This window comes from Phoenix dactylifera, unplaced genomic scaffold, assembly GCF_009389715.1.
Source record: "Phoenix dactylifera cultivar Barhee BC4 unplaced genomic scaffold, palm_55x_up_171113_PBpolish2nd_filt_p 000077F, whole genome shotgun sequence".
In the NCBI taxonomy this organism is placed as follows: domain Eukaryota; kingdom Viridiplantae; phylum Streptophyta; class Magnoliopsida; order Arecales; family Arecaceae; genus Phoenix; species Phoenix dactylifera.
Window position 1 is genome coordinate 1,250,349 of NW_024067676.1, and position 27,162 is coordinate 1,277,510.

General features: G+C 38.9%; 1 protein-coding gene across 1 annotated transcript; it reads left to right on the plus strand.

The window, feature by feature from the left end:
• Window positions 1-27,162, plus strand: LOC103723208 (poly [ADP-ribose] polymerase 2). The gene is given in 19 exon segments (XM_008814055.3): window positions 1-204; window positions 286-556; window positions 655-773; window positions 1,404-1,485; window positions 1,816-2,048; window positions 2,179-2,305; window positions 4,662-4,717; window positions 6,726-6,799; window positions 8,707-8,753; window positions 8,852-8,901; window positions 9,650-9,712; window positions 9,998-10,078; window positions 23,753-23,863; window positions 24,010-24,085; window positions 24,641-24,718; window positions 24,721-24,779; window positions 24,886-24,959; window positions 26,569-26,674; window positions 26,766-27,162. Coding segments are annotated over 19 exon segments (1,884 nt in total). The 5' UTR covers window positions 1-120; the 3' UTR covers window positions 26,859-27,162.

Here is a 27,162-nt window from a genome sequence, read left to right on the forward strand (position 1 = left end):
CCCTCGCAAGCCTCGGACTTTCCCTGCCCCTTCCGAAGCAAAACCCTATAAAACCCCCTCCCCTTCCCTCCTCTTGCTCCTCCTCTCAAAATATATATATATATACAAAAACCCAGGGCCATGTCCTTGAAGCTCAAAGTCGACGAGCTCCGCGCCCAGCTCTCCGCCCGCGGTCTCGACACCGCCGGCACCAAACACACCCTCGTAATTCCCTACTAATCTCTCCCTCCCTACCTCTCTCTCTCTTTCGCTATGGAGCCCATCGACCTATTTCTTTGATTGTAGGTACGGAGGCTGGACGCGGCCCTCCGCGAAGAAGGGAAGGAAGAGGAGGCATCCAGAGATGCCAGGGAGAATGGCGCCTCCAATGCGGGCAAGAAGAGGTCCAGAGATGAGCCTGAGGTGGGCGATGGGATCGAAAGGCTTCGGGAGATGAGCGTCAGGGAACTGAGGGAACTGGCTTCCCTTCGTGGGTTGCCAGCTCACGGGTCGAAGAGGGAACTCGTGGAGAGGCTCTCTGTGGATGCGGAGAAGGGTTCTGAGGAGGTTCTTGAAGGTTTGGAGGATTAAGCTTCTTCTTTTGATGGCCAAAATTTTATCTTTGTTTAAAAAAAAGTGTAAGTTGATGGTGTTTGTGAACTGCGTGGTGATCAGGAAAGGAAATCGAGGGGAGTAAGAAGGAGAAGCTGATTACAGCTACCAAGAAGGGCGGGGCGGTGTTGGATCAGTACCTTCCGGATCATATAAAGTCGAACTACCATGTGTTGCAGCAAGTAAGTGTATTGCGTTCTTTGTTCCTGTTGCAATTATTAGGTGGGTGGAAGTGGATTTGTTTACAATCCTTTTCAATTAAATGTTGGTCGATGAAAATAAGAAGTAATGAAACCGCTTGCTCCTCTAACGTCTTTGCCTTCAAGATACTATAATCCTTCAGATAATTGCATATTATTTCAGCATTAGCAAAGTCCACCCTCTTACTGAGTTATGTCAATACTGGAGTCCATAGGCAGATCATCAAACATTTTTTTTAATGATTAACTTTGTCAATGAAATTGACTCTTGTTACTATGACGTTATAGGCCATGCTAGACTATGATTGGTTTCTTTTCTTTTTGTTTCTTTTATCTTTTATTTTGTGTAACTACTTCACTTATTCTCGAAATCTGACACCTATCTCAGAGATGACATACCTCAGATGCTGTCATCTATAACGAGTCCTCAAGCAGCAGAATAGTATTTTATGGTGAAAAGTATTTATCAGGCATGTTTTATTGTGAATTATTGGAAGTTTGTCACTTTTGTGCTTTAGGGTTTTGGTACTTAAGTAATATGTTCATGTTTGTGTATTGGTTTCTTGTCTAGCATGATCCTCGTTTTGATTTATCATATTGTATTGGTTGCAGGGAGGTGAAGTTTATGATGCTATTCTGAATCAGACAAATGTTGGAGAAAACAACAACAAATTCTATGTTATTCAAGCTCTAGGTTTGCCTATTCTGTATATGACTATATAAATTATTTTTGTAATGAATATCATTAAAGATGCAAATATCTATTAGTTCTTCAGGTCCATCTTTTCAATCTTTGGTTATATTGCTACTTTTTGCGTTATTACATGGTTTTGTACCTCTTTTCGAAGGTCATGTAATTTATATTTTCTGCTTTCCAAATGGAAATAGATTCTTTATTAGTTGAAGTGTCAAATCAAATATAGTTTTGCCTTATTACTAGGTCAGATAATGCTCGATAATTTATGTTTATGTCATATTCAGTATGTTTTTGGATGCTTGAAGCCTAACACAGGATTAATTGCAGAATCTGATGATGGTAGGACATTCATGGTTTACAATAGATGGGGTAGAGTTGGAGTGAGAGGTCAGGATAAGTTACATGGCCCCTACACATCACGAGAAAGAGCGGTAAATGAATTTCAGTTGAAGTTTTTTGACAAGACAAAGAATCAGTGGTCTCATCGCAAAAATTTCACATGTTACCCTAAATGCTATACTTGGTTAGAGATGGACTATAGTGAAACAGAGAAGGAAACAGTTATGCAACACACTTCTACATTTCTGAGCCTTTCTTTTAATTAGTTATTTTCTGCATAGGATATTTAAATTTGTCTTGGTATAATAGTTTATCTTGCAATTCTAAACTAGCACTGGACTTAATTATCAGGTTGTAAATAAATGTGATGACTCCATCACTACTCAACTTCGAGAGACAAAACTTGAGCCACGCATTGCAAAGTTTATATCCCTGATCTGCAATATCAGCATGATGAAACAGCAAATGTTGGAGATAGGCAAGTAACTTATGTATTTTATTTCCTACGGACTCTAAATTGTTGTTTTGATTTGACATTGTCACTAGAGACAGCCCATAAGCAAAATCATAGAGTAGATGCATATGTTAGTCTAGCAGTCAAAATACAGTCATGAAAATAAATCATAGAATAGATGCATATGCTAGTTTGGCAGTCAAAATACAATCATGAAAATATGCCACTTCATGGTACTCGACTGCTCGCAGAAACAGCCATCTATTCATGATTGCATTCTGACTGTTGCATTAAGATACACATCTATTCATGATATACATTACATATTCTGAGATGTACTTCCATAACCTACTTTCAGGTGTACAAAACTTGAAAAGCTTGTGTTGATGGCTTGCAATACTGCAAAAGTCTACTACATGGAGGCAATAATTATAGACATACATATACATGCAATCACAATCAACGACCTTTTCCCAACTATTTGGTTCAACTTACGGGTTCTCATTCACCAAACATTTTCTCTTTAGGGTTACCTATGATGTTATTTCAAGCTTATCAGTCAAAAAGACTAAAGTTCTCCATCACTTTGTTTTCAACTGCTATAGCTCCTCTGTTATGCTCATATTTCACTCTCTTAGATTATCCTTCCTACTTTTACCAGACATCTGTCTCAATGTTCTCATTTGTGTTACATATGTAAACATGCACACACATAATACATACATGTATAATCACAGCAATCTATTGCCTGTACGATACTTTAACTTTAACAAGCTCAGCTTTATAAATCAAGCTATGATCCATTAAGTTTGGAAAAAAAGTTAAACAATTTACTTTTGTCCTGACAAGGAATCTCAATGAATTGGTTCCATGTTACCAGCCAATGCAACTTTAGGCAACACACTTGCCATGGCACCTAGAAGGTCAGCTAGCTATAGTCAGATCTTTTTAGTTTTTCATGCAAGTTCTGAGAGAGAGAGTTTGTTGTGCAATTTATGCTTATGAAACTTGAGAATAGCGTGTGGGGATATCTAAAACATGGACAAAGCAAGAAGTGGTAGACATGGATTTTCAGATTGCTGATGTGTTTACCATGGCTATGACTCGTCAACGCCATGAGTTTCTAGTTGGCAAATTGATGCTTCTTGATCAGCCAGCATCGATTTGAGAGGGAATGTTAATAGGATCTGCAGATCCTACAGATCCTGTTTCTTTATGGTTTCCATAGCAAATCTAATTACCTTTATTTCTGCAATCTACTCATTTCCTTTGTTATTTCTATTAACTATGTATAGCTTAGTCTTCCTAATTTAGCTAGCAGAACTAATTAGCAGATTTGCTGTCTATAGCTAGTTGCTATGTATTATAGCTAATTTTCCTGTAATGTATAGCTGTCTATAGCTAATTTCTCTGTACAGTTTTCTTATTTAATGAGATTCTCACATAGATGAGAGATCATTCAGTCAATTTGACAATAAGTAATGTTAAGACAGTGAAATGAATAGATAAGATATATGTATGTGAATGAGAAATTCCAGCCGAGGAGAGCTTAAAAATTAGGTTCTAAATTGAGGTTGTATATCCACTAGTTCTGAAGCTCTAATCGGGCCTTTGGGGGATGTTCTTTAGTTTAAATTGAGATTTGGTCTTGGTATGTGTATGGCCCCTAAGTTGCAGTTCTATATCCACCAGTTTTTAAGATCTATTTGAGCCTTTGAGAAAAATGTCATTGTGTTCAAACTGAGCTTTGGTCTTATGTATATGTGCCCTACTCCCTGGGCATGTCCTCTATTGGCTTGTAGATGGCTTTGGCTTTGTGGTTTTGATAGTGATTTGATGGTGATGGACTCTATTTGACACAATCTTCCAATGCCCTAAGTCCTACAAAGTTCATTAGTATCACTATGAACAACTATTAAGTAGTTTCCTGAAACCAGAATTTACGAAAGGAAGACATTGCAAGTATTATTTAGATGATCTCATCAAATGAAGGAGATCAACTTTAGAAACCCATATCCAAACATGGATCTTCAGAGCTCTTAGATTTAGCAGGAGAAAATGATTCATGGATCTATATAATGGCATGGGATTTGATAAGTAATATTTTTGATAGGTTTCCATAGCATGATGGACCTATGATTGGAAATTGGCCAAATATCTATGATTATGATAGAGAATATCTCTTTCACTTAATGTAACTATGTGCACAATACATGATGAACATAGATTGTAAGCATCAATACTTCAAGCCAAATAGTTGCAACTATACTAATACAATTCCAACTTGTTTATGTGTGCCTGGTTTTTAAGTTGATTTCTGTTTGCTAGGTTAATCCATTGCAAGTCTTATAGTTGCCCATGTTTTCTTTTTCTCTTCTAGGATACAATGCTGACAAGTTGCCACTTGGTAAGCTAAGCAAATCTACAATATTGAAGGTGAGGCTTCTAACCAAACATGAGTTTTACAATAAGGTTCTCAGTAAAATACTAAAAGAAGCAATTCTTGATTCGATTTTTAGATCAAAATGACATTCATCAGATTTGGTCTTGATATTTCTCATGATAATTTGATTGAACTTCTCAAACTAGCTTTTATCGAGAATTGAGTACGTAAAGTTGGCTTCTTTAATATTGTCAGGAAGATGATTGTTTAGTGCAGACTACAGAACTCTGAGATGCTGACTAGAATGAACCTGTCTCCTTGGTTTTGTTTTTGGTTTTAACTGTTTGCTGTGATCCTGTTGTGCTATATGGCTGTTATTTCTTGTTTGGTGAGGGGCTGGTCCAGAGCCCATCTAGATATTATGGTGTGTAAAAGTGTTTTGCATAGGGTTTAGGGAAGGCCTAATTCTGTTCTTGTTCCCTTTTGTTTTCAGACTTTGGTCTGGGTATGTATTTCATTTGTAATGAAATCCATGGTGGTTGTCCACTGTTTTCTGATTCTTTTCTAAGTAAAGACTGGCTTTCTTGTCTGGTGGGTAATACATACGCATTTTCTACTTTGCTCTGTCAAACACACAAGCAGGTTATTGGGCAGTAAGCCAAGAACACAGGCACCAAATATGGACAAATGGCGGGGGAAATGGTGCTCAAAGTGCACCTTTCACTTTGCATGTTTCTTGTGGCTATGAGTGTGACTTGGTATTGGTAACCACGTGTCACAACATGGCAAGGCCTTCAGGTGGACACTGGTTTGGGTTCTGGTGGCCACTTGTGGAAAACTTCATGTCTAGGTTCGATGAGTTATCGTTGCAGATAAAATGTGCTTTTTGGTATCCTTCAGGTTTTTATGTAACTTATGTTAGGATAATGACATGAGTTACCCATGTGGATCTATATATGGTCTGGCTGAGTCAGGAGAGGAACTTGATGCTTTATCATACTAGAGTTCTTATTTGTATACTGTAACATGTAATTACCAAGATCTGAGCTCTTTGCCAGGTGAAAGGGCTGCCACCCACCCCCACCAACTTACAAAGTTCTAGTCAGAGCTGTCCATTGAGCAAAGGAAGCTGCTTCGGTTGACAGATATTAAACTCATATCACCAATGGTCTGTGTTATTGTGTGAGGAAATCAAATTGTGCATGAGCCAAGAGTCTTAAAAGAGTTTTAGTTGTGTGAGCTGAAATTTAACTATTTTTTAAGGCAAAGCCAAGACACTAGGAGTTCTTTACAACTGATCAGTGTCTGATTATTTGACCTCTTTGTCTACACAATGAACCAGCGGTCATGTTTCTGGATATGTGCTACATGCAACCTTTGCAAGGCTATAAACTTTGTTAGGCCAATGAGTTTGGGTATGTTGGATTCTTGCTTACATGTTATTGCACCAGTTGACGGCCATTCTGAAAGGAACTTTGTAGGCTAGGTTTGTGAGCATGAAGTATTTGGTTGGTTCATGCTGTTATCCTTGCAAAGGTTCATAAACTTGTTGTGCTCATTTTGTAACTTATTAGTTACCTTCTCATTGTAACTGTTTCCAAGTATGTAACATTGTAACTCATCTCCTACTTGTCTGTTCTTAGACATGCTATTCATTGACAGATCAACAGTATCAACTACAACCTAAGTTATAGCCAAAGTTAATAGATTATTAACCAGATTTAGTTGGAACATAGTTGCAACTTATCATATTGTATAACACTCCCCAATTTTGCTGTCTTTGTTCCACATTTAAGACCCTTTCTGCATAGAGTAAAAAACTTCTACATCTTTGCTTTGCAAAAGCCTTTTGTTCTGTTTGACTAATAAGCTATTCATGATTTGTGTTAATTTAGGTTTGTAATTGTCATAATGATTTGCTGACATGTCTACTTGAAGGTTGGTTGATGAAAATGCATTGTGGTAGTTAGTTCTTTACAAATTGTTGAGGAATTTCACCTTCTTTTCCTTCCGAAATCTTATCCATAGCTTTGCAGATCATGTTCATCTAATTTCTTACAGGGCTATGATGTCTTGAGGAGGATATCTGATGTGATTTTACAATCTGACAAGAAAAAACTTGAACAATTAAGTGGGTAAGCATTTATCGTATTTATGCCTCTTTGGCACTGTCCAAACTTGACATTGATGTGAGTTTCTGAAGATATGACAGATGCTTACAGATATCTGTCTAAACTCTATAGTGGATAATGCATGCAAATATATCCAGCAATTAATTATGTATTAAGTCTGATCAATGTGCTATATACTACATGGCATGACCCCAAAAAAGCAAATGTGTAAGGATATTCATGCCTCTCTAGAATTGACTAACTTAACATCAGCATTGGTGGTAGATGCTTACAGAAATATTTCTAAATTTTGAAGTGGGCAATTCGTACGGATATATCTGTTAGTTAATTCTGTATGCAAGTCTGGTCCATAACTATCGAAGAAACTAGAGCATATGATACGAGGTGCTCTTCTATGTTTCTAAATTAATGCACAACTGCTGAACTGCTAAAAAACATTCTATGCGATCTTTTTTTTTCTCATTTGTTTTCTCCCGGCGGGGAATTGAGAAACTGTATCAATAATGAAGTTAATGTTTGAATTCCCTGTAGCATGGATAGGCTTGCATATTTGGGTCTACAGGTATTAGCAGTTAAAATTGTTGAGCATAGAGAACTAACTGCTAGTCACATTCCATTATTGATTAATGACATTAAGTATCACAACTTCAAAGATGAGATCATGAAAGCACTAAAATGCATATGCCTAGTCAAATATCATCTCTGCAATAACAACCAAAATTGACCGAAATAAAAAAGCACCCATTATATATGATAGGATTTTTTTTTTTGCATATATACCCCTTAGAACTTCTAGTTTGTGTTTGTGCCCTGTAATTTTGCATTTTCTGAGTGCACTTGCAGATACCTTTTTTTGGCACTAATGCCCTTTCTGTTAACTATCTGTTGAATGGTGTAAAACTATTTTTTTAATGAAATGACATGTATGCCCTTGACCATTGTCTGATGTCAGAAGAGAAGATGAGTTTGTTTCCCTTTCTTGGCTAAGGATGTTTATGTCATTTTGCAAATAAATTAAGGTTAAATCACGGATCAATTTCAACCTTGGTTGGGTAGACAGCTGCTAAAAGTAGCTACTTGCAGGGGTATTCATGCAAAAGAAAATGTAGTGGGAATCACATTCATGCAAAACACAACTCTACTGTGCATACACAGAAAATTAGAAGTTTTTAGGGCTATATATAGAAAAAAAACCAAATATGTAATGCATGCGCTGCAGTAGCATAGCTGGGTGATTTCTGGATGGAATCTATTGGTAACTGATAACTTCCAGTCCTGTAGTTACAAACTTATGCTTAACTGTCTAGTATGCCCAGAATATATTGCAATATTTATACCTGCACTTGTCCTTTCTGAAGCATGATTCTGGAATTAAGATATTAGAGATGATGCAATGCCTGCAGATTTGTCATCAAATGTTGTATGTGATGTCTTAGGCCAATTTCCAGCAGAACAAAAAAGTCGTATTGGTTAGAAGATTTGTCGATCGTACTCATATTGGCTTCGGCTTGCTACTAGTATTAATTGTAAAATAATTATACATAATACAAAAAATTTTGGTTAGCCGAATTGTTATGGGCCATCCTAAACAAGTAGGGCCCCAGGATTAATATGATGCTGGATTAAATATTGATTCCTTAATTTTTGTTGTAGTTCGTGTTAGTTTATTCACAATTACCCTATATTTTTCTCCTTTCAAGAATATCGTTCATTATTTTAGAAGGGTCTGTGCAAATCTTTCTAAGAAATTATTGGCTAAATTTCTGAATGAAGCATGTTATGCAAGTCTGCTTTTTTCATCTATCACATTCTTTGATGTTTACTGCTACTTTGTTCTTTTGCATTCCATAAATGAAATAAATTGACTCTCATTTGTTACTTACGTTTATAATTTTTCTTTTTCGTTGCAGGGAGTTCTACACAGTGATCCCACATGACTTTGGTTACAAGAAGATGCGTATGTTCTACTTCTCCAGCCTAATAAACTTAGTTCCTATGTATGGCATTGTGCTTCTCTTCATTGGGTTTGACTTGTGTGAATTATGACATTGACAGGTGAATTTGTCATTGATAGTCCTTATAAATTAAAATGCAAGCTTGACATGGTAATCCTTCATTCATCTCTTTGACTTTTCACTTGCTTAACCTACATAAGATGCGTACAATTGTGGCCAAGCTTCATCTACAGTTAGTTTATTCAAGTAAATGCTTCATTGGCACATTTGCTTGTTATTCAGAAGCTGTTGAGTTTTGTCAACTGACCTGCTGATTCAGCATGAGGCATGTCTGCATGTGCATCTATTTTGTTCACCATTTTTCCACATATCCAGCCGTCAATCTTTTTATCTCTCATCACAGTCAAATCTTGTTTAGCAATTTGTTTAATATCAATATGACATTAATTGTGCATAATTAACAGCACAGCTTAAGGCTGTAAATATATCTCAAAGTTGATGGAAGGTTATCTCTTATCACCTTAGGCTGTTGAAGAAATTGTGTAGTGTGTTGATAGGGAGGGCCTTTATTTGGAGTTAATGTTTGAACATGGTGCAGAATGCCAGCTTTAAGTAGTTGCAATATAATTTGCTGGTTATATTCTGTTCAATAGTTTAGTTTATCTGCAATATCACTTTTCCATAGGAAGCTCTACCTCATTGAAGATATCCGAGATTTGGCTTTTTGTTATTTTAGGCTATAACATTTTCTAGCCACTTTCATATCCTGCTTAGACAGTTCTTTTTGCCAGCTTGCAGTTTCAATTTATGAAATACTTCGCCATAAGTTTTTCTCTTCGCCATGATATCAACCTGTGCACCTTGAATTTGTTCTCACTATTATTCTCTGTTTTTGAAGGTTGCAGCCCTAGGGGAGATAGAGATTGCAACCAAAATTTTGAAAGATGATGCTGACATGCAGGTATGTTTCGATCTACTTTCTTTCTTCATAGCCTTGTTTTGGCAATTCTTCCATGATATCTGCAGGGGTTTTAAAACTCTAACTTGTTGCTTCTATTTGTCATTTCTTGTGAGTACATGCTTCTTGCTGCTGATTCTTACTCTCTTTTTTTTTTTTAACATGATGATGGTATCCTCTTTTCTTTGAGTATAATGATGCACAAAAGTTGCACTCAGTTTTCTTTATCTGTCTTTTTCTCTTTTTGATAAAACTTGGCATTTTTAATTGCTATGTTCCATACTGTAGGAAGACCCTTTGTATTCTCGTTATCAACTACTCCATTGTGAATTAATGCCAGTCGAAGTTGATTCGCAAGAATTTTCGATGGTAAGTACTCTTTGCATATTAATTCAACAAATTTGTAATTCCACATATTTCACTTTTTAATGTCATGAAACTACATTAAATCACATTAGTAATATTTGTTCAATTTGGCATTTCTTTATACAAAAACATAAAATAAATGATTAAATAACAAGATTTATCAGGTTCTGGAAGTTGTTTGAGGTGTTGTGGTCACCCTAGAAGTTATTTAAAATACACCCTGGGCCAACTTTTCTACCCATGAATGCTATTTGATATTTTTTTTGTATGACTGCATGTAAAAGAATGTGTGCAATTATCTCAGATGTGTTATTGCATACTATTGTTATATTCACTTTGCAAATAATGGTACAATTGGATCCATTGCAACTTTTTTTGTGTATCCATATTTTTGGGAAATGATTATTGATTTAAACATTTGATTTGTTACTGTTATACAAATTCTATCCGATCTTAGCCAACCTTGTATTTTCCATACTGTTTTTTTTTTTTTTTGTCTTGGCATGTTCAAATTTTCAAAATTTATTTCCACTGTCCTTTTGTTTGCAGCCACACATATAAATGTGTATATGAAACATGTATAGACTCCTAATACATAATTGACCAGGCTTGTACATCGCTCTACTAGTACCTGTATGCTCTCTTTTTTATCATATCCATGCACTTTGAAGAGGGAAAATTTAATTGATGATTAATATGATTACCTCTCTAGGCTTATTCAATCCATTGATGAAGTGTTACAAAAATATACATAGACTGGGTGTGCAGAAGAGATTTTCACAAAACACTAGGACATTGCTATCGTGTACATGTTCCTTTTATCCCATGCGCTTCAAACTTAAGAGAGGGAAATTTTGTAATTTAATCTGTACAGTAAATGCCTCATCCATTCCCCATGAGATTTAATTTTTTGCTTGCAATCATTGCACAAATTAAATTACAAAATTGCCTCTCTTTACTCTATATTCCACCGAAATAATAGCAGGGCATATTGGTAACAACTGAACTCTGTGTAAACTTCTTCCGAATGCCCATCAAAGAATCATGTCTTTTAAAACAATTGATCAATAAAAACATAAAATTATATGAACTGAGGATAAAATGGTCATTTATGTCATATTTTATGTTCCCAATGTAATGTAAATTCATCTATGTTAAATGCATTTTAGTAATTTGGTGGAAAAGAATTAGCAAAGTGAGAATGTAATGCATTTTCTGAGATTAATTTGTATCAGAAGCATTAAGAGGATAATCACCTACGAGGGGTTCTTTGTTTGGATGAATTGAGTAAAATCCAGCAAGCCTTAGAATGCATATAGTTTTGAATACACATCCAGTACTGCCATACTGATACAAGACCAAGTTGAAGAACCTTGATGTACAATGTTTTGCATCTGTTGAAACTTTTAGAGCCAGACAACATCTTTCATGAACTAGTTTGAAAAGTTCAAAACCTAAAATGAAGGTAAAACATGGAAATTCGAGAAGATGCTCTCTCTCTCTTATTGGTGTGCACACTCTTTTAGGGAGACACTCTGCAATACTTGATTCTCAGATGGCTGCCCAGGATTATTTAAATGCTTTGCAGCTGAATAAGCAAGCTCGAAGGAAATGAACGGCACAAGTATGACATATTTCAGATAATTATGGTTTTTTTTCTGTTAGCCAGGACAGTTTTATTTTACTCTGCTAAAATAAAAGATATTTATGTGTTATCATTCCTATTATCTCTAAAAGATTTTGTACACTAGGCTATTCCAATTGGAAGAACAATGTTCCTACTGTTGTGTCACGACCCCCGCCCCGTTCCCGGCGGGCCGTCGCGACGGTCCTAGGGTGCGGGTAGGCATAAGGCCACCAGCCACCACGTAGAACCCTATTACCTATCAATCATTATTAAATTCTGAAAATTTTGGCATGATACATGCACAAAATGATCACCTTTCCTATAGTGACCTGTCAGGATTATCTCAATACATACAACACACTACCTGTCAGAGCAGCAATCACATAATCTGTCACAATATAACCTGGACAACACATGTATCATCACAGGCATACAACTGATCTGCACATATATATATACCTGCTCTCCAATCCATCCATGGTCAAACCCATATCCACAACAGGATCTATGACTATAACTATACACTATATACAACAGAAGGTTTATAATACACCAAAAGGTATAAACCTCTATCTAGATTATACTATACTATACTATGGAGCGGCACAGCAAGCAAACAATCTCTAACCCTGCTCCTCTCTATACAATACCTGCCCTGCAATCAAAAACACCAAACTGGGGAGTGAGTATATGAATACTCAGTGAGTGGAGTAGAGAGTACTATGCACATGAGACAGAATATAATCATGGCTCGAGATGAAATCTCAAGATCAATAACAACATGAACATGAACTCAACATAGAGAATATAGAGTAAATCATCAATATCACCACAATCAATATCAACTCATCTGAAGCATATATGGAATAATCAAGTAAACATATATGCTACTCATGAATATGCTCAACAGATCATAATGCTAGAACATACAAATCAGGTGTCAATATGCTGAAATCATCACTAGACAGCTGTCGGGAGGTGGGTTTTACGCCCCAGGCGAACCAGTAACAACTCCTTACTGTCACATGCATATGCAGGATAATACACCATATCGATAATGTAAATGCTAGACAGCTGTCGGAAGGTGGGTTTTACGCCCCAGGCGAACCAGCAACAACTCCCTACTGTCACATGCATATGCAGGATAAGACACCACACTAATCATGTAAATGCCGGCCAGTATCCAGAACAGAAATCCATCTCACATCTACATACTAAACGGCACCTCGCGGAAATTCTACATCCGCGGAAAGCCATACTGCACCTCGCGGGGTCTTACTATGCCCGGCGGCAAGCAGAATATAAGTCGTAGGACCGGCCGATCCTACGCCTAGGGCCGTGTCCCCCCTAGGAAGGGACTGGGCTCCGTCCACCCAGAAGGCTACTATGTGCACAAAGGCCGATGTTCAACCCCATCGACTATAGGTGTTCTGCAGATACTGCCAAGCCATGCATAAATGCCATAATGCACCCTCCCAATACTCTACTAAAAAGGAGTATAATCAAGATTACCACTCACTCGATCATGACCCAATCATAAACTAACATCAGGGTTAGGAGTGAGGGTCAAAGAAGTGCAATACAACTCAATATACCACTAAAAAGGCTCTACAAATCTTTGAAATGGAGGAAATGAAATCAATTTATAAAAGAAGTTATTTCACAATTTGGAACCAATTTAATTACTCATAAAAGAGTATAATCAAGCTACGACTCACAAGTCTTTAAAATAGAGGAAATGAAATCAATTTACAAAAGAAATCATTTCACAATTCGGAATCAATTTGATTACTCATCAACCCCTCGTAATTCCTCTCAATGTTCCCTCAAATGCATGTACAGAATAATCAAGCATGGAGAATCAAGATTATAGAGGAATCTACTACAATATCAATTAATATGCTCAAGTGGAATCAATTCACACTTGGCGACATTCATGAAAATGAATTAAGGATGCTCATGGTGCAAAGTACATGACTCCCACTCACCTGTCAATCTGGCACAGCCCTGATACGCCTCCAAAAATCTACAGCTGGCAGTGGGGAACTTCTTTCTCTTGTTCCCTAGCTTCTTGCCCAACTGTGACATGCATTTACAATACATTTAGTCCTGTATCAAGGGCTATAATCTACGTGCCAATTATAATATAGGGAACTTTAATTGATTCAACTCCCCCGTTCCCTAAATCTTTTCTTTTCTTTCTTTTTTTCTTTTTCTATTAATTAACTCATCATTTATGTATACCAGGGATTCCCTTGCATGAGTACAAGGTCCCTTTTAGCTTGATCTAGGCTTAATACTCTATTATAGCATGAAATCCCTTATTTTCCACCCGGATGAACAGTAATCCGGACCGACAGCCGGTTACTTCATCCCGGGTTTGATCCACTTTTCAGACTCTAAATTTGATGAAATTTTTACCTAACATTCTACACTCATAGGGAATTCCAAAGAGGTAACATGCATTGCTATCGGAGGTCGTTTGACCCCCTAAATAATTCGCCGAAGTTGGAACTTCGACACAGTTTTTCCGTAGTGCCGGAAAAATTTGTCAAAATCCGATTCTTCCTCTTTTAACCGCCTCTACAACCCTTATCCGACCCCTCTAGACTATATCCACCCTTTGTACAGCCTAATGTCATCAAAAGACTAGATAGGGACGGATATTTACCTTTTTCTTTTTGGAAATCGAGGTCCTTGCGTAGAGGAGAAGGAGATCTACATTTTTTCCTTCAGCTGGAAGTGCACCCGGGATTCCTTTCCCTTTCTTTTTCTTCTTCTTCTTCCTCTTCCTTTCTTCCTTTCCTTTCCTCTTCTTCTTTTTCTTCCTCTCTGTCGCCTGAGAACCCCTCCCTTTCTTCTCTCTGCTTCATTCCCGTGAGCCACCAACCACCCCATTTAAATCACATCAAAGCACTATTCACCTTTGTTTAATATTATTAAATTCCTATTTTGCCCCTAACACTTCAACATATCTACAACTATGCCATTATCTTTTGATTCCTTCCAATTTTACCCCTTATATCAATTTTAAAGGACTATTCTATCCCTTTTTATATATAAAAAAAAAATTTGGGGGTTATTACATCCTCCCCTCCTTATATAAAATTCGTCCTCGAATTTAAAAGAGTAAATTACCTGATTACTCAAAGAGGTGAGGGTATTTGCTCTTCATACTTTGCTCCGACTCCCAAGTGCATTCTTCAACATTGTGCCGGTGCCATTGGACCTTTACCATACATATTTCCTTATTTCTCAGCTTCCTGATCTGAGTATCAAGAATAGCGACAGGAAGTTCTTCATAAGAAAGATCTTCTTCTACTGTAACTTCCTGCACTGATAGCACATGAGATGGATCCGACACATACTTCCGGAGCATAGATATGTGGAATACTGGATGCACATGGCTGAGGTTTGGAGGCAGTGCTAATCTGTAAGATACATTGCCAACTTTATCTAATATTTCAAAGGGGCCAATGTATCTGGGACTAAGCTTGCCCCTCTTTCCAAACCTCATTACCCCTTTCATAGGAGAGATCTTTAGGAACACGTGATCCTCCGTGCCAAACTGCACATCTCTCATTCTGACATCTGAGTAGCTCTTCTGCCTACTGAACACTGTCCTCAACCTTTCCTGTATCATTGGCACTTTTTCTGATGTCTCTCTGATCAAATCTGGTCCTTCTAGGTGCTTCTCTCCAATCTCAGACCAGCACAAGGGAGATCTACATTTCCTCCTATAAAGTGCCTCATAAGGTGCCATACCAATAGTGGAGTGATAACTGTTATTATATGCAAACTCCACTAAAGGTAAGTATCTGTCCCAGCTACCTCTGAAATCCAGTACACACATTCTGAGCATATCCTCGAGGGTCTGAATGGTCCTCTCCGATTGCCCATCTGTTTGAGGGTGAAATGCTGTACTGAAATCAAGCTGAGTTCCTAATGCCTCATGGAGTTTCTGCCAAAATCTAGAGGTAAACTGTGAACCTCTATCTGATATAATAGAAACTGGCACTCCATGCAGAGATACTATTTTATTCACATATATTTCGGCATACTGAGCTACTGAATATGTGGTTTTCACCGGTAGAAAATGGGCTGATTTTGTCAATCTATCCACAATCACCCAGATGGAATCATATCCTTTTTGTGTTCTGGGCAGCCCGACCACAAAATCCATAGTTATCCTTTCCCATTTCCACTCGGGCAAAGGTAACTCTTGCAAAAGTCCTGTTGGCTTCTGATGTTCAAATTTCACTTGTTGACAAGTCAAACAAGAAGCCACATATTTGGCTACATCCCTTTTTAATCCGTTCCACCAATATATGCCTTTGATATCATGATACATTTTGGTGGAACCAGGATGAATGCTATAGGGAGTGTTGTGTGCTTCATGCATAATCCTCTGTCTCAGATCTTCCACATTTGGCACACATAGCCTACTGCCACACCTCAACATTCCATCTACAATCTGAAACCTTTCTGACTGTCCTGATTGCACTTCTCCTTTCAGTTTCACAAGGATTGGATCTAAATCCTGTGAAACTTTGATTTCATCTATCAACCTCGGTTTCACCTGAAACTGTGCAATCAAAGGACGAACCTCTAATAACTCAAAAGATAGTCCCTGAGCAAATAAATCTGCCAGATCTCTGACTATCTCTCTCCTCTGGACGGAGATGTGAGATAAACTGCCCATTGACTTCCGGCTTAATGCATCTGCTACTACATTAGCCTTGCCCGGATGATACAGGATTTGGCAGTCATAATCCTTCAACAGCTCTATCCATCTCCTCTGTCTGAGATTCAAATCTCTTTACTGCTGAATGTACTGGAGGCTTTTATGATAAGTATATATTTCACATTTCTCACCATATAAATAATGCCTCCATATCTTTAATGCAAATATGACAGCAACCATTTCCAAGTCATGAGTGGGATAGTTTACTTCATGCTTTCTTAGCTGTCTGGATGCATATGCAATCACCTTGCCATTCTGCATCAACACACATCCCAATCCCACTTTAGAAGCATCACAGTAGACTACAAACCCGCCTGTATCTGTAGGTAGAGTCAAAACTGGAGCTGATGTGAGACAATCTTTCAGCTTCTGGAAGCTCTGTTCACAAGAATCTGTCCAAGTGAACTTAACCTGCTTCCGAGTCAGCTTTGTTAATGGGGTAGCTATTTTTGAAAAGTCCTTTACAAACTTTCTATAGTACCCAGCCAGACCCAGAAAACTCCTGATTTCTGTTACATTTGTTGGTCTCGGCCAATCCATAACTGCCTCAATCTTCTTGGGATCCACCCTGATTCCTTCCTTACATATTATGTGTCCCAAGAATCCAACTTCTTGTAGCCAGAACTCACATTTAGTAAGTTTGGCATACAGTTCATGTTCTCTCAAGGTTTGTAGTGCTATCCTCAAATGCTCTTCATGATCAGCCTGACTCTTAGAATATATGAGGATATCATCTATAAAGACTATCACAAATCTGTCAAGATAGGGTTTAAAGACCCTATTCATCAAATCCATGAATGCTGCTGGGGCATTTGTCAGCCCAAATGGAAGCACTAGAAACTCATAGTGCCCATATCTCGTTCTAAATGCAGTCTTCAATATATCTTCCTTTCTGATTTTTAACTAATGATACCCAGACTGCAGATCAATCTTCGAGAAGTACTCAGCCCCTTGTAATTGATCAAACAGGTCATCTATCCTCGGGAGTGGGTATCTATTTTTGATGGTCACTTTATTCAGCTGTCTATAATCTATACATAATCTCAGCGACCCATCCTTCTTCTTCACAAACAGAACTGGGGCACCCCATGGTGATGTACTGGGCCTAAGAAACCCCTTGTCTAGCAGATCCTGCAACTGCACCTTCAACTCCCTCAGCTCTGTAGGTGCCATACGATAGGGAGCAATCGATATAGGGTTTGTACCAGGAAGAAGTTCAATACTGAACTCAATTTCTCTATCAAGTGGCAATCCTGGTAATTCCCCTGGAAATACATCAGGATACTCTCTAACAACTGGAATCTGCTGCAGATCCACAGACTCTACCTGGGTGTCCATCACATAAGCTAGATAGCTTTGACACCCCTTTCTCAGCAGCCTCTTTGCTTTTACTGCAGACACCAAATTCATTGGGATCTCACTCCTGTCCCCTTGATATGTAAATTTTTCCTTATCTAAAGGTCTGAAGATAACACTCTTTTCTTGGCAGTTAATGGTGGCACGATTGTCTGATAACCAATCCATGCCCAGTATGACATCAAAGTCTAACACTGCCAACTCAATCAAATCGACTGGGAGTGTCTTACCTTCTACCTCTACCACACAGGTAGGATACACATATCTCACTTCTATACTATCCCCTACAGGTGTGCTAATAACTAAGGGAATATGCATCAATATCTTATCCTTAGCTAACTTTTTAGCAAAATAAGGGGACACAAATGAATGGGTAGCTCCAGAATCAAATAACACTCTAGCTTTAATCTTATCAATGACGAGCATACCTGTCACAGCTGCATTTGATGCCTGTGCCTCCTGTGGATTTACCGTGAACACCCTTCCTTGCCCTCTGCCTGCTGGAGCTAACAGCTGAGATGGTCCAACACTCTGCTGTGACGCTGGTGTCTGACCTCTGCCTCTGCCTACAGGCCCCCTACTACTAGGCCTGTCCATCTGCACAGAAGGGTAGGATGTTAAAGGCACAAACTGCTGGGTGGCACCCTGCGGGCATTCTCTGACAAAATGACCCGGCTGTCCACATCTGTAGCACACTCCCTGACCCATTCTGCATCTGCCAGGGTGCTGCTTCCCACATATGCCACACACTGGCCATGATTGGAACTTGGATTCAGTTCTGGCCATAGTGACCGAAGGACGAGGTGCTAATGGTAGAGAAGCATCCTGTGACTGACCTCTTCTCCTCCACTTCCTCTTACGTGGGGCAGGTGGAGCTGAGCGTACAGACTGCTCCGTCGGGCCCTCCGGGAGACTTGCTCCCTCAGATCTACCTCGGCTGCTTTGCCCTTTCCCCTTACTCATTTTCCTCTGTTCTCTTTCAGCCCTTTCCTCTTTGTTTCTGATCTCCCACTGTTTTGCTTTATCAATCAGCCTAGACAAGGTGGGGACCTCTACTGCCAGCACTGCATTATAAAGCGGGGAAATCAGACCCCGCCTGAATCTTTCTATCTTGGCAGCTTCAGTGGGGATGATGTAAGGAGCATACTTCCCCAATCTAGTGAACTCACGAGCGTACTCAGATACGCTCATTCCGGACATCTGCTTCAGCCTCTCAAACTGAAGAGCCCGATTCTGCCTCTCAGCCGGAGACAAAAACTCATCCATCACTGCTTGCCTGAACTCTTCCCAGGTTGGAGGATTCCTACTGTACAATCTGTCCTCCACGTGCCTCTGGTACCAGCCCCAGGCATCTTCTTTCATTGTGAGCCCTACAAGTTCTATTGCCCTTGCATCAGAACAGGGCAGTCTCCGTATCATCTTTTCAGTCTCCTCCAGGAATCTCTGAGGATCTTCACCTTCTTCCCCCTTAAACTCTGGGGTTCTGAGCCTCAGAAATTTCTGTACAGTAATCCCCTCATCATCTAGAGCCCGCCTGGCCAAACTTCTTGGCACAACTACAGGAGGTGGGATGGATACTACTGACGGGGCAGGAGATTTTCCCCGAGCAATCTGCTCCCTCAGAGCCTGATTCTCCGCCAGTAACTGTTCCATTAATGCATCTCTACTTTCTACCTCTCCTTGATCATCAACCCTCCGTCTATCAGCAGGAGGAGATTTTTCTCTTTGGGGCTCGACATGTGCGGAACTCGCATCCAATGCTATATCTGGCTCCATTCTCCTTGGAAGTATTCTTTATATGTCTCTAAAAGAGTCAAAAAGAGAGGACAGTCGTTACACAGAGCCATAATATATTTTACTGAATTGTAAATGACTCATAAATTAATATACAGAAAAATCCTATGCTCCATAGTATAATCCTATACTCATGGAATGCCGTACCGGTCCGTACCGGCCGGTACGGGCCGGTACGTACCGGTCCGGCCGTGGACCGGTACCGGAACGGATAAAAAACCGGTATTTTCCGGTTTTTTATCCGAACCGGCCGGTACGGGTGCGTACCGGCCGGTTCGGCGCCCGTACCGGCCGGTTCGGCGCCCGTACCGGCCGGTACCGGCCTCGTACCGGTGCGAACCAGCCGGTTCGCACCAGTATGATTTTTTTTTTTTTTTAGAACCACAGCGCCGCGCGCTGTGGTTTTTGAAACCACCGAGTACCGGCCGGTACGGGACCGGTACCGGCCGGTACGGACCGGACGGGACCGGTACCGGCCGGTACGGACCGGACCGGACCGGTACCGTACCGGTCCGGCCGGCCACCGGTACGCCGACCGGTACCGGTACGGCGGACCTTGCCTATACTTAATCCTAACTCACCCTATTGCTCTGACAGGACTCTTGTTTAACCTTTGCTCTGATACCAAGCTTTGTCACGACCCCCGCCCCGTTCCCGGCGGGCCGTCGCGACGGTCCTAGGGTGCGGGTAGGCATAAGGCCACCAGCCACCACGTAGAACCCTATTACCTATCAATCATTATTAAATTCTGAAAATTTTGGCATGATACATGCACAAAATGATCACCTTTCCTATAGTGATCTGTCAGGATTATCTCAATACATACAACACACTACCTGTCAGAGCAGCAATCACATAATCTGTCACAATATAACCTGGACAACACATGTATCATCACAGGCATACAACTGATCTGCACATATATATATACCTGCTCTCCAATCCATCCATGGTCAAACCCATATCCACAACAGGATCTATGACTATAACTATACACTATATACAACAGAAGGTTTATAATACACCAAAAGGTATAAACCTCTATCTAGATTATACTATACTATACTATGGAGCGGCACAGCAAGCAGACAATCTCTAACCCTGCTCCTCTCTATACAATACCTGCCCTGCAATCAAAAACACCAAACTGGGGAGTGAGTATATGAATACTCAGTGAGTGGAGTAGAGAGTACTATGCACATGAGACCGAATATAATCATAGCTCGAGATGAAATCTCAAGATCAATAACAACATGAACATGAACTCAACATAGAGAATATAGAGTAAATCATCAATATCACCACAATCAATATCAACTCATCTGAAGCATATATGGAATAATCAAGTAAACATATATGCTACTCATGAATATGCTCAACAGATCATAATGCTGGAACATACAAATCAGGTGTCAATATGTTGAAATCATCACTAGACAGCTGTCGGGAGGTGGGTTTTACGCCCCAGGCGAACCAGCAACAACTCCTTACTGTCACATGCATATGCAGGATAATACACCATATCGATAATGTAAATGCTAGACAGCTGTCGGAAGGTGGGTTTTACGCCCCAGGCGAACCAGCAACAACTCCCTACTGTCACATGCATATGCAGGATAAGACACCACACTAATCATGTAAATGCCGGCCAGTATCCAGAACAGAAATCCATCTCACATCTACATACTAAACGGCACCTCGCGGAAATTCTACATCCGCGGAAAGCCATACTGCACCTCGCGGGGTCTTACTATGCCCGGCGGCAAGCAGAATATAAGTCGTAGGACTGGCCGATCCTACGCCTAGGGCCGTGTCCCTCCTAGGAAGGGACTGGGCTCCGCCCACCCAGAAGGCTACTATGTGCACAAAGGCCGATGTTCAACCCCATCGACTATAGGTGTCCTGCAGATACTGCCAAGCCATGCATAAATGCCATAATGCACCCTCCCAATACTCTACTAAAAAGGAGTATAATCAAGATTACCACTCACTCGATCATGACCCAATCATAAACTAACATCAGGGTTAGGAGTGAGGGTCAAAGAAGTGCAATACAACTCAATATACCACTAAAAAGGCTCTACAAATCTTTGAAATGGAGGAAATGAAATCAATTTACAAAAGAAGTTATTTCACAATTTGGAACCAATTTAATTACTCATAAAAGAGTATAATCAAGCTACGACTCACAAGTCTTTAAAATAGAGGAAATGAAATCAATTTACAAAAGAAATTATTTCACAATTCGGAATCAATTTGATTACTCATCAACCCCTCGTAATTCCTCTCAATGTTCCCTCAAATGCATGTACAGAATAATCAAGCATGGAGAATCAAGATTATAGAGGAATCTACTACAATATCAATTAATATGCTCAAGTGGAATCAATTCACACTTGGCGACATTCATGAAAATGAATTAAGGATGCTCATGGTGCAAAGTACATGACTCCCACTCACCTGTCAATCTGGCACAGCCCTGATACGCCTCCAAAAATCTACAGCTGGCAGTGGGGAACTTCTTTCTTTTGTTCCCTAGCTTCTTGCCCAACTGTGACATGCATTTACAATACATTTAGTCCTGTATCAAGGGCTATAATCTACGTGCCAATTATAATATAGGGAACTTTAATTGATTCAACTCCCCCGTTCCCTAAATCTTTTCTTTTCTTTCTTTTTTTCTTTTTCTATTAATTAACTCATCATTTATGTATACCAGGGATTCCCTTGCATGAGTACAAGGTCCCTTTTAGCTTGATCTAGGCTTAATACTCTATTATAGCATGAAATCCCTTATTTTCCACCCGGATGAACAGTAATCCGGACCGACAGCCGGTTACTTCATCCCGGGTTTGATCCACTTTTCAGACTCCAAATTTGATGAAATTTTTACCTAACATTCTACACTCATAGGAAATTCCAAAGAGGTAACATGCATTGCTATCGGAGGTCGTTTGACCCCCTAAATAATTCGCCGAAGTTGGAACTTCGACACAGTTTTTCCGTAGTGCCGGAAAAATTTGTCAAAATCCGATTCTTCCTCTTTTAACCGCCTCTACAACCCTTATCCGACCCCTCTAGACTATATCCACCCTTTGTACAGCCTAATGTCATCAAAAGACTAGATAGAGACGGATATTTACCTTTTTCTTTTTGGAAATCGAGGTCCTTGCGTAGAGGAGAAGGAGATCTACATTTTTTCCTTCAGCTGGAAGTGCACCCGGGATTCCTTTCCCTTTCTTTTTCTTCTTCTTCTTCCTCTTCCTTTCTTCCTTTCCTTTCCTCTTCTTCTTTTTCTTCCTCTCTGTCGCCTGAGAACCCCTCCCTTTCTTCTCTCTGCTTCATTCCCGTGAGCCACCAACCACCCCATTTAAATCACATCAAAGCACTATTCACCTTTGTTTAATATTATTAAATTCCCATTTTGCCCCTAACACTTCAACATATCTACAACTATGCCATTATCTTTTGATTCCTTCCAATTTTACCCCTTATATCAATTTTAAAGGACTATTCTATCCCTTTTTATATATAAAAAAAAAAATTGGGGGTTATTACATGTTGTATTCAGGTCCACAAGCCTGGGTTCCAATCTATGGGATTTTCTAGTACTTATAAAGGAGGCCCCATCGATTAGTAATATGTCGACTACTATTAAATCGACTCCTCATAAATGAAACTGGGATATATGATCCCATGTACAGGATCATGGGTTCCTTTTCCATAAGTAGAATTGTTGCAAAAATGTAAATAACTGGCTGATAGATATTTAATGTGTATGAGGAAGAAATAAGGCAAGGAAGATCCTTGTAAATACAGAGGGTAACTTGAAATTGGACAAGCATGAGCAACATAATGAAACTTATTGGCTTGTCTTGTTGTCTTCTTCAAGTACCTAATGAAATAAGTTCATCACTTATGGATTCATTGAGAATGATCCCAATCTACTTGAAAACTTACAAGGAGGAGCTCTGGTGGGATTATGTGGTGGTTGTGTTCTTTGCAATTTGTATTTTCACTCTTTTGGCTGTACAGTCAGTGGTGACAATTACTGAAAATTTGAAAATTGTATCCAACCTTGTCAACTCATTGAAATGTTGTTAATCTTACATGGATATTCAGCTTCTTGCTGACTGAGTTTTGCTGCTGTGAACAGATAAAGAAGTATATGCTAAATACTCATGCCCAAACACACTCAAATTATACAGTTGATATTGAACAGATATTTAAGGTTTCAAGGCAGGGTGAATTTGAACATTTCAGAAAGGTGAATATTTGATGCATTATACTTTGTAATGAATTATATAATTAAGATATCTGCTTGTAGTAAAGTTTTAACTTCCCCACCCCCTCTCTTTTGGCATCACTGATGCACTTTCAGTGCATTGTGTAACTCCTTGTGCTTCTGTGCAGTTTTCTAATATAAAAAACAGGATGCTTTTGTGGCATGGTTCTCGACTCACAAACTGGACTGGGATTCTTTCACAAGGCAATCCTTATTCTTTTCTTATATGCTGTTTTTACTTTACAATTATTTTTTCAATTTTTTTATTCTGTCTCCCTTTCAGTGAGTTCATCTAATACTCCATGCAACACTCATGCGTGCAATGGTCAAACAGCTTCCAAAAGCTACTTGAGAGAATATCCTGTCTTTACAACAAAATTTTTGTCTCATCTTTAGATACTCTTTGGTTAAAAACTCAAAATGATCTGATCAAGTTATTGACTTGCCAGCTAGACAGTAACCTGTCAGATTGTTTTATGTTGTGTTAAGGAATGATTCTATTGTCCGACGGACCTCTTTACCAAGTATAATTTCAGTGCTTTGTTGTCTTTTTTCCTTTGATTTTTTAGAATATTTTCATTCCAGCAATATTCCTCCTCTTTTTCTAGTTTTTTGTAGATCTTGTAATTGTTGAGGACAAAAGTTGCTTTAATTATGATGATAAGAAAAATCTACATTCTGATATTCTTGGAAATTTAGAATACAATGTTGTAACTAAGAATACATTTTGAATATGTGCTCTGCCATCATAAACAACAGGATTGCGAATTGCTCCTCCAGAAGCACCGGTCACCGGTTACATGTTTGGAAAGGGAGTTTATTTTGCTGATATGTTCTCAATGCAAATTATTGTTGTGCATCACATGAATCTAGGACTGGAGTGCTGCTTTTATGTGAGGTTGCTCGCTTGTCTGGATATCTTGGCGTCATATTCTACCATATTTTGCTTTCTGTATTTTGTACTAGGAATTTCCTGAGAATTTGTTGGTATATTTACCTTACAGGTTGCATTAGGTGATATGGCTGAGTTACTAAATGCAAATTATAATGCTGATCGTTTGCCAGAGGGAAAACTGAGGTTCATTTTTGATAACTACTTATATTGCGCGTTGTTTAACTAAGTTTTTAGATGCTAATATGCCTTTCTCAGGAAATTCTTTAGGATTTATTTGGTGTATTACATTGTTAATTGAGATAAGCGTAATTTTTGCTATGACCACAATTTATTCTGAACTAGAAATTTTGGAGGATGTGGGGCTCTTATTATGCATAGAATCATCAAAGTCCCAATATAAGGAGAGTTTTTCCTGGAACTGCTTTCAAAGTCTAGCAACGTTAGGATCCATAGTATGGTTTTAACCTTTAAGGGAGAAATCTAATGATGGTTATCATGGAAATTGAAATGCTGGGAAATATAGCTGCTTTTTTCAGAGAAAGGAAGGGATACCCGCCTACAGTACAGTTCCCCAGGCCTCCATTACTTGGGGAGTGTAGATTCAAATTCAAAATCTCTAATTACTAAGTGGAGGGGTATAACCACTGAGACAAACCTTAGTTCATATATAGCTACTTTTACGTAGTGTTAGGATTTATTGCTTAATGCTTTCTGATTATCCTTTTTTTGGTTTATGACTGTAAAAACATCAAGCAAAAGCATCATCATTTGTTGGGACTCCTTAATGATAATATGACTGGGGATGTAGATATCGGTATTTATTAGATGTTCCTTGACTAGTCTATGTTGCAGAATTGTAGGGTACTCTATCTTTGGTTGGTGTTACATAAAAATTTGTCATGGGAAAATAAATCCCGTGTCAGATTACCATGTTTGAAAAGATGATGAAAGAGATGGTAAAACAAATGGTAGGTCCCACACCTACTTTACTTAGAAAGAAGATAAAATAAATACTGCCAGGGGGGTGGTATTTTTTTTCATGCTAGATTACAGAGTGGAGGTAATCTGAAATTATCATTGCTTGACGGAAATACCCTCACCTTTCTTGTTGGAAACCCACAATGCTCTTTTTAATATTGTCAATCCCACAACAGTCCCAACTCAAAACATAACACTAGCTGACCATTTTTGGTGAATCTCTCCTCTTTGTCTCTCTCCTTGGACAGACCAAACACTACTAGTTGGCATGGCCCTTGACTGTCGCTGACAGCTTTCATGTAAGTTGGCCCTAAATGGCCAAGAAATGGACTGAACAGACCAAAAAAAGGTCATTATTTGAATTGTTTATTTAAGGTCATTGTTGAAAATTTGATAATATTCATATAAGATTACCTCTAACAAAACATAATAATCTTTTCCCGTGCCATTTTCTGGAGTACTTTTTCTACCAACTGAATGTGGTGAAATTTATTTCCCCCGCAATCATTTTCCGAGATAAATGATCCTCGGGAACTGTCTGATTACCCTGTAGTCTAACATACCCCAACCAAACAGACCCTAAATTTATACTCTTTAAGCCCAGTAAGTTCCTATAGTGCATTCTTTTTGTCTATAGGTGTGAAGGATTGATCAATAACAATGGTGTTTCCTGATTTCCTTGCTACCACATTTCTTCCTTGACAACTCTATACTGGTAATCAAAATGGTGATGGTCTTTGATTGAAGTCATAAAAGCAATGATAAATTCCTATGTAAATGCGATCAATATGGTCTTGTTTTCGTTATGTTACAGTACAAAAGGGGTTGGAGGAACAGCACCAGACATGTCAGAGTTCGAGACTCTTGAAGACGGTCTAGTTGTTCCCCTTGGAAAACCAAAAGAGCAAGCAGACCATGAGGTAGCATGCAATTTCTTACATATCTGAATGTGGTAGGCCAGTAAGCCAAGGGGGTTAAACAAGCATACACTAAATTAGTGTCTTTTTGCAGGGTAGCTTGCTGTACAATGAATATATTGTGTACAATGTGGATCAGATATGGATGAGATATGTCGTTCAAGTAAATTTCAACTTCAAGAGATGATGGTCGTTTCTGCTCCAAGCTCACTTTTGTAGCAGGTTCAGAAGCTTCCTAATGTCTCAATGTGCTCTAACAATATAAACTTCCCTGCTGAAGTTAGTTGAATTATGGAATATATATAGTTTTTTTTTCCTTTTTATCTTCTTGGGCTAATCCAAGAGTAAATAGAGGCTCACTTTTAAGTCAGCAGAATGTTTGAATTTTTGGTTCCTCCATTTGCCCCTCCAGTTAGCTGGAAAAGGCAATTATCTGAATTCTGCCTTGTATTTTCATGACTTAGATGCGAGTAAAATATTTTGGCCTCATA